The following is a 9,066-nucleotide window of genomic DNA, read 5'->3' as shown; positions in this document are numbered from 1 at the left end:
AATGAACCATTCACATACATTACCAATTCCCTTTGTCTCGCGATATTTTACTTGTCCGAGGTTTGATCTTCGGTATCACTCTATACCTTGTTCAACCTCGTCTCCTGACAAGTACTCTTTTACTCGTACCGTGGTATGTGGTCTCTTATGAACTCATTCATATGCTTGCAAGACATTAGACGACATTCCACCGAGAGGGCCCAGAGTATATCTATCCGTCATCGTGATGGACAAATCCCACTATTGATCCATATGCCTCAACTCATACTTTCCGGATACTTAATCCCACCTTTATAGCCACCCATTTACGCAGTGGTGTTTGGTGTAATCAAAGTACCTTTCCGGTATAAGTGATTTACATGATCTCATGGTCATAAGGACTAGGTAACTATGTATCGAAAGCTTATAGCAAATAACTTAATGACGAGATCTTATGCTACGCTTAATTGGGTGTGTCCATTACATCATTCATATAATGATATAACCTTGTTATTAATAACATCCAATGTTCATGATTATGAAACTAATCATCCATTAATCAACAAGCTAGTTTAAGAGGCATACTAGGGACTTCTTGTTGTCTACATATCACACATGTACTAATGTTTCGGTTAATACAATTCTAGCATGATATATAAACATTTATCATAAACATAAAGATATAAATAATAACCACTTTATTATTGCCTCTAGGGCATATCTCCTTCAGGGCCATGCGTTGTTCTTCCTCAGGATCATCTTCCTCCGTCGTGGCGGCGCGGCCTTCGCCACGGGCGCGGCGCTCGCGTGAGACGGATCGGGATCTGGTGTCTGCTGGCATGGTGGCGGAAGATGGGGTAGGAGGGTGGGATTGCTTGATGGAGCTGGAAGAGGGATTCGTCTCGCTCTGATACCACCTTGTCAGGACCCGATGGTCAAGACTTGGCCATGGCCGGAGAAGGGGAAGAAGGTGGAGCTCCGGTGGCTCAGATCTACACAACTAAGTAAAGATAAAGTGCAAAACTGGAAGATAAATTAGGGTTTTCATTATGCGTGCCTCCCATCCTCCCTCTCCTACTCTTTTTATAGCCAAAGAGCAGGACCACGTAGATTAACAAGTTTAGTGCTTATTACAACTTAAACACGCTTAGCGCGCGAAAAAGGTAGTTCGAAAAGGTAAAGACATCGTAGCCGTTGATCTTCGCAGAGGGCGATCCGGGCCTTCCGTTGCTGATGAACGTCGCTGTCATTGACTGGTCCTGACACACGTGTCTTAAAGCGCTCGTTTGGTTGCCTAGACTCACTCGTGTTCTTGCATAGCACGTGTCTTAAAGCACCCTTGGGACAGACTGTGGAGGAACATCCGGTTTGACAGTTTCTCCAGGGACAGCCCCTGGCGAGACGAAAATCGACAAGGCCGTTCGCGCGGACATTCCACCTCGGCATAGCGGGAGATGCCGAAATCTCAGCGGCGTTGCACGGCAAAGGTAGTGGTAACCTCCCTCATCGGTTACCCTCTCAATTAGCCCCCTTCCAAAGTTTACCTTCCCCCAATTTTTGCACCGGCGGCGGCTGCGGCGACCCAGATCTGGTAGCGCACATCTCCCTTCGGTCTCCGGCACCGGACCATGGTCGTCGTTTCCAGCCGTGGCGGAGCCTGCGCACATCTGAGGCGGCTTTCGGCCGTGTCCGTCGTCCGCCATGACGGAGGTAAGGGGATACTCCTCTGCTCTACTGTGATGTCAGATTCATGTTGGTAGAACTAGTTGGGTTGTATAAGACCATTCGTAATGCATAGATCTTGTTTGAGTAGACCGACCAGCTCCAGCTTGTGCATCACGCCGCAACACTCATCATTTGCATACAAGCCTAGATCCTGATGGTGCACAAGAGAGCAGTTAGGCATGCTGCTTTTCCTCGTGTCAGTTACGGTCCTATGTTACAACTAGATATGGAGAGGATTGTCAACCTAAACAACATCTACAACTGCAACGATGTAGAGGCTATCCAGATGCTACGGATGAGAAGATCCCCTTTCTATGCACTTGTGAAAACGTTCAGGGGTAGAGGACTGCTGACTGATAGCATCCACACCTCTGTCGAAGAACAAGTCGCAATGTTTCTTCATGTCGTGGGTCATAACCAGAGGTTCAGACTCGTCCATAGAACATTCAGGCGATCCACGGAGACTATCTCTCGGTAGTTCCAGCAGATGTTTTACGCAATTGGAGAGCTCAGAGGTGAAATGATCAAGCCAGCATTAACGAACACACCACCCAAGATCAAGAACAGCTACAGGTGGTTCCCGTATTTCAGGGTGAGTACAAAATCATGTTCCTTCTACCTATCAGATGTGTGGTACTATCAGAAATATGACTGTGTGCTAATTTTTTTTACAGGATTGTATTGGGGCTATTGATGGTACTCATGTCACTGCAAAGGTACCGAGATCAATGTTTGCAGCATTCCGCGGGAGGAAGCACTACACTAGCCAAAACGTGCTAGCAACTTTGGATTTCGATATGAGGTTCACCTACGTGCTTGCTGGGTGGGAGGGTTCAGCTCATGATGCGAGCATCCTGGCCGATAGCTTCTCAAGGCCTGATGGGTTGCAAATTCCTGAGGGTAAGTTCTACCTTGGCGATGTTGGATATGCATGCCGACCTGGTATTCTACCTCCCTTCAGGAAAACAAGGTACCACCTCAACGAGTTCTCTCCCAGGCACTAACCTCAGAATGTGAAAGAGTTGTTCAATCTGAGACACTCAAGCCTTAGAGTCACCATTGAGAAGGCCTTTGCTGCAATGAAGAACAGGTTCAAAGTCCTTGACCAGAAACCGTTCCACACTTTTGACACTCAAGTAAAGCTGGTCCTTGCTTGCTACATTCTTCGCAACTGGATCCTAGGTTGGAGCGAGGATGAGTTCTTCGAAGAGGTTGTCACTTTTGATGAAGTTTAGACCGGCTATGGCGTGGACGCAGACGAAAATGATGCCTAGAAGGAGAAGAGGCAAGAATGGGCATACGCAATGTGGAAAGCCAGAGGCAACACCACCATCTGAGAAGAATAAGTGAAGAAGAAGTGAACAAGAAGAAGTGAAGAAAGAGAACCCCCTATGATCCCATGTTTCTAGAACCCCTATTCGATCCCCGTATGTTGAATGACCCCGTGATGATAAACTGTTATTCGTAGTAGCTAGGAGCATCGTGTTATGAACTACCGTTCGTACTAGCTAGGGCTTGTTTCGTGAACTGGTAGCTTCGTTAGTCTGCAACTGTTACCAACTAATATCTGTATGATGGGAGGTGAGAGCATGGTAAGACTACCAATTGTACAGATGAGGTAACCTTAGGCATGCATGTATGGTATCAAACAAGCCTAATCTCATCTTCATCGAGATTTCGGGTTGGCTGTAGGCAAAAAAAATTCCTTTTCAGCCCAACCGATGCAACTCAACCTACCAAACAATAGGCTAATTCTGACCTGTGGCTCGTTTTGAACGCGTAGGTGTACTTGCAGCACTACCGTCCAGAATTTGGACCCAAACTACCAAAGACGTCCCTAGTGTATCACGGATCCGTACAGTGCCGTGTCCGTTGGTTTGTCAGCGACCAGGTCAGTGGCAGACATGCACACTTGGAGCTGGAGGAGGGCATTGTTGCTTTGCTCTCAGGGAATCTCCCTGGTCGGCGAATGTGTCCTCGTTTCTCAGGATGGGCTTTGATACGCACATGTCAAAAAGTGCAGCTGCAACCCGGGAATCATTTGACTACCGCAGAGATGAATTTCATAGGATTTTTTTAGTCGATTCTTCCTACGATTTTCCTTTTAGATCAAAGCAATTGCACTACCCAGTATCTACAGCTCAATTTGATTCACTCGGTTCTCAAAACGCGTGAATTAAGAAAAACAAAAAAATTGAATGTTTTGTTGTCTCCGATATTGTAGGATTGAGAAACTAGATGATCATGACTCCTTGCTTGATTTAAAGGCATTGGATTAGGTGGCCTGATTCTAAGAATTTGATTTTCTTAATATTATTTTTCATTCTATTTTGAGGAAATTTCATATCTACACAAACATCGTGTTTTAAATCCTCCGTTTTTATCTGAAACACAAATCCACTTTTCATCCTTGCACTCTTTACAAAAATCACTCTTCGTCCTAAATTTAAGAGCTCGAAACCATAGCTGCCAAGTTTCCGGTACGAAGGGTACGGGGGACGGGAGTCGGACGCTGGCAAAAACAGGAAACAACAGGGGTACACATCGCTGCATCGAATCTTATTCATCGGGGACGCGAACCCGGACGTTTTGGTATGGTGAACCCGGTACGGAGAAGAAAGGAAAAAGTCCATTTCAGAATTGGAAAAGGCCAATCCCGGTCGGGAGTCTCATTTGTCTCACTGACTAGATGGAACCGCATGTCAGTTTCATCTTCTATCTTAATTCCACCTCTCCCCATCTGACAAAAATTAAAGGAAGCACAATCAAGCCGCACACCGCGACAGCCTGAGATGGGGAGGGGCAGGGGGCCGCTGGCCTGTGTCACCGCCGCCACGCAACTCCCGGCCGCGTTCGTGGGAGATCAGGCTTGTGTCACCGCCGCCCTGTATTTGGGGTCGTCTTCCCGAGGTCCAGCTAACCCCCGCCGTGGATGATTCCTTTCTCCCGAACCTTCTACGGCCTCCCTGTTGACTCACTCAGCTTCGTGGAGTTCCCCTGGTCCAGCCGAAGCCATCAACGAAGATCCGCTCTGCCCCGAGCTCTTCCACGACGAGCACCCGCTCCGGCTGCCTCGCTGAACCTGGGACGGTACGGAAACGCGAATCCTCTCCGAATTTGACCGAATTGAGTCCCGTTTCCGACTCCGTTTCCGGTTCTTCGATGAATTGGGTACGAGGAACGGACCACCGTACCCCGAATCCGGCTGCTATGCTCGAAACCACAAGACGACCTATTTGTGATTGCGTTGCTTTTCGCTGCCCTGCCAGGGTTCTGTTTGCTTCTGTGGGGAGTTTAGTGTAGTTTCTGCTCCTGCATGTCTTGTCTTTTGGGGGCTTGCTTTACCTTTAAACCGATCATCATGGAGTACTAAAGTACGCCGTGTGTTCTCGTCACAAAACAAAGCAACCGGTCAGCATAGTTAGAGCAGGTCTAACAGACCCCGTAAAAGGGGCAAACCCGTATAATAACCGCCGGTTTGAGGGTTTCGGCTCTACCCGGCCGTCTAGCACGCCCCGTAAAAACGCCCCCCGAATCGTTTTTTGCTGTTTTCGAGTACGGGGCGGGTCCTCGCCCCTACTTGTGCGGGGTGGGAGCGGGGATAGTGGGCGAAGCCAGCATCCCAATTCCAAAAGCGCGCGCGGACATTTCGGCTCCCCCACCCGCTTTCCCCGCGCGCCGCCGCCGCCACCCGCGCGCCGCCGCCGCAATCCGTCGGATCCGTGCCCCTCCGCCGTCCGCCCAGCCTCGTCGAGGTTCTTCGACGCCCGCCGCACCTCCGCCGCGCCCCGCCGAGTTCCGCGTCCCTCCGCGCGCGCCGCCCGCCCTCCCGCCGTGGTCTTCTCCGCCGGTGAGTATTCCGCCGCGTTCTTCTTCGTTGCCGCCGGTAAATTGGTCGGATTTGGGGCTGATGTATGGTACACCGTGGTAGATGGCTTCGGAGGATGTGCACATGGCGGATTTGGACGCGACGTCCACCGATTGGTCGTCGTCGGATTCCGGCGATTCGGATATCGACGAGCTGCTCAACGACGATGAGACGGAGATGATGCTGCTCCTGTTCGGCTTGAAGCAAACGGAGGACCGCATGAAGCTGCTGGATCAGCGGAAAGTATCCGTGATGGGGCGTATGTGCATTCCGCGGAACCGCGCGCTCGGCCACGAGCAGCTGATGCAAGATTATTTCGCCGAGGTACCGACCTATCCTCCCCGCCTCTTCCGTAGACGGTACCGAATGCGTAGGACTTTGTTCGAGAAAATCGTCAAAGATTGCGAGGCAAATTGCGATTATTTCAAGCAAAAAAGAAATGCTGCCCAAGTCATGGGATTTAGCCCATACCAAAAAATTTCTGCCGCCATGAGGGTTATTGCCTACGGTATACCAGCAGATTATACCGATGAGTACCTTCGCATTGGTGTGCAAACAACCACGGATTGCGTGCGTATGTTTGCCAAGATGGTGATCAAGTTGTATGGAGAGATGTATCTCCGAGCTCCAAATGAGGATGATACAAAAAGGCTCATGGAGATCAATGAAAAGAGGGGGTGGCCGGGGATGCTTGGTAGTTTGGATTGCATGCATTGGACATGGAAAAATTGTCCAAAAGCATGGCATGGCATGTATTGTGGCAAAAGTCGTGATGCTACCATTGTTCTTGAAGCTGTGGCCTCTCAAGACTTATGGATTTGGCATGCTTTTTTTGGATTGCCGGGGACACTCAACGACATCAACATCTTGAATAGATCCCCTTTGTTTGCAATACTAGTTAAGGGTGATGCTCCACCTTGTAACTACAAAGTTATGAACAATGAGTACACCATGGGGTACTATCTCACAGATGGTATTTACCCTAACTATGCAACCCTTGTCAAGTCCATAAAAGAGAAAAAGGACAGGCCTTTGACAAGAAAGGAAGCTTGCTTCACCGGAAATCAAGAGGCATGCCGCAAGGATATTGAGAGAGCTTTTGGTGTCCTTCAAGCAAGGTTTGCAATTGTCGTGGGTCCTGCTAGGTTTTGGGACAAGGAAACTCTTGTTGATGTCATGACATGTTGTGTGATTCTTCACAACATGATCATTGAAGATGAAAGAGGTTTAAACTTGCCATGTTTCTATGACAATGTTGGCACCCGAGTGCAGCCCGAGAGGAACCCCGATCGGCTTGAAGCTTTTCTTGCAGCTCATCGAGGCATTGAAAATGCCGAGACTCATCACCAACTCACCCAAGATCTGATTGATCACCATTGGCAGTTGCATGGCCAATGAGTTTTTACATTCATTTCCCATTGTTGTATGTGTGGAACATTCATTTCCTATTTGTTGTATGTGTGAAACATTTGTTATTTGTTTAATTCTTCCATTAGAACATTTGTTGACATTTCCGACAAACATTATTGTAATAATTAAGACGATTATTGTGTGATGTAAAACATTTATTTTATGTGAATGGTGTGTTGGTTCTAATATGCAATTTGTCAAAAAACCCTCGTTTTGAGGGTCGAAAACTCGATGAGCTAGCAGACCCGTTTGCACCCCGTAAAACAGAATATTCTGTTTTACGGGTGGGATACGGGGTCTGCTAGCTCGTCCGAGTTTTCGGCCGGCGAAAAGTGAATACAGGGCCCTCTACTCGCGTTTTAAGGGGCGAAAAAATACGGGGCCTGTTAGACATGCTCTTATCTCAGATAGATAACCCGGAGGGTCGTAGTCCACGAGATCTACACAAAAGTGCATCTGCCTACTTTTATTTATGTTTTAGTTTAGCATATAGTACAGTATATGGTTGACAGTTCGGCTACAGTGATGAGCAAAAAATCCGTGAGCAGTGCGGCACCAACCTCTCTTATCCTTACCATCTTCGTCAGCTTCATTATGATCCAACCATGATGCCCACCCAACACATCGAACGGCAGTACATTACATCAACAGCCTCAATCCGCCGAGACGCGACTACTCAAGTGTCAATCTTGGTCGATTAATAATGCTAGAATATGCTTGCCGTAATCACCCACCAATAATTAGCATCTCTACTTGGATGCGTAAGAACATTTCCACTTGCATCTGTACACATCCAATTGGAACTGATCCGATGCAAGGATCGCAATCTTTAACCTTTTTGCACAGGAAAGAAGAGTATAGTACATTGCGATTTCACAAGTATAATTCAGTTTGAAGCCATGAAAATCAGAACTATAACTTCAGTTTCCTCAGCAGTATAGCAGAACCAGCCGTCCAATTTGAACAGTGGAACATCTCAAGAACCAAATCTTTGTTTGGTCTGGACTCTTTGAGCACCTAGAAATCTAGTATAATCTATAACATCAAGATTAGCAAACGGGATGAATGCAAAGAAAACGAAACGCATACTCAAAAACCCAAAGAAAAACGAACTACTATGCAGTAGCTTAGATCAAACAACCTTATTTTGAATTTTGCAGCGATCCAGTTCAAGAAATTGATACGACAGCACGAGAGCTCAGCATTCAGCACCGGAAGCCGAGCACGCGGCCATCGGCCGGCGATACGCCGATGCGGCACAGCTTGGAGGCCTCAACGTGGTGGGTGAGCACCCGAAGCACGGTGACCCTTCCTTTGATGACCAGCAGGGAGTCCACCTCGATCACCGGCGGCGCCTGCTGCCGCCCCAGCGCCGCGAGGGCAGGGGAGGGGCCGGAGGCGGGGACGGTGATGGTGTCCGGCGAGGAGGAGTAGGGGAAGGCGGGGACGTTGAAGCTGGTGGCCATGAACTGCGTGCGTCCGCCGTCGATCTTTCCGGCGGGAATGTACATGTGGCCGACCTCGCGGCCGGCGTAGCCGACGTGGAGGGAGCTGTCGTAGTGCGCGAGCGGCGCGCGGTTGGGGTTGCGGACGGAGGCGAGCTGCTGGAAGGTGAAGGTGGCGGTGCCGTTGCCGAAGGAGAAGGATGGGAGCTGCACGGCCGCCACGGAAATGTCCGGCGCGCGTGGCCAGAAGAGCAGGAACAGGGCCGTCGCCGCGCCAGCGGCGGCGAGGAGGAGGAAGAGACAGGCCACGGCGCAGGAGCCCACCGCGGAGGTGGAGGCCGAGTGGTGGCTAGTGCGCGCGGCCGCGTAGTACCGCGGCGGCTCCAGCGATCTGGCCATGGAGAAGAACGAATCTTGCCGTGCACAGGGAGGAGCAGAGCAAGGACTGGGATATGGTAGAGTCAAATCTAAGGAGACGCACCGTCGCAGACACGCGACCAGAAGCGACAGGAGCGAGGCTTGTCTTTCTCGTTACGAAAAAAAATAGCTTGTTATTAAAACCAACCTTTTTTTCGAGTATACAATCTCGTAAGAAATACTTAGTATTCCTCCGATCCAAATTCATCGTCGCGGCCAACA

The 9,066-nt window shown here is 49.2% G+C and overlaps 1 protein-coding gene across 1 annotated transcript; it reads right to left on the bottom strand.

The window, feature by feature from the left end:
- Positions 1-8,057: 8,057 nt before the first annotated feature.
- On the bottom strand, positions 8,058-8,826 carry LOC124706913. Its single transcript, XM_047238588.1, has one exon. The coding sequence runs from the start codon at positions 8,824-8,826 to the stop codon at positions 8,188-8,190; it is 639 nt and encodes a 212-aa protein (XP_047094544.1). The 3' UTR covers positions 8,058-8,187.
- Positions 8,827-9,066: the final 240 nt, after the last annotated feature.

Source organism: Lolium rigidum, chromosome 4 (assembly GCF_022539505.1).
Source record: "Lolium rigidum isolate FL_2022 chromosome 4, APGP_CSIRO_Lrig_0.1, whole genome shotgun sequence".
Taxonomy (NCBI): Eukaryota; Viridiplantae; Streptophyta; class Magnoliopsida; order Poales; family Poaceae; genus Lolium; species Lolium rigidum.
The sequence above is the reverse complement of the archived record's forward strand: the minus strand, read 5'-3'. Positions and strand labels throughout refer to the sequence as shown.

Excerpts from the sequence above, each read along its gene's own strand:
- LOC124706913 (XM_047238588.1), bottom strand. The coding sequence starts at position 8,826 with ATGGCCAGATCGCTGGAGCCGCCGCGGTACTACGCGGCCGCGCGCACT.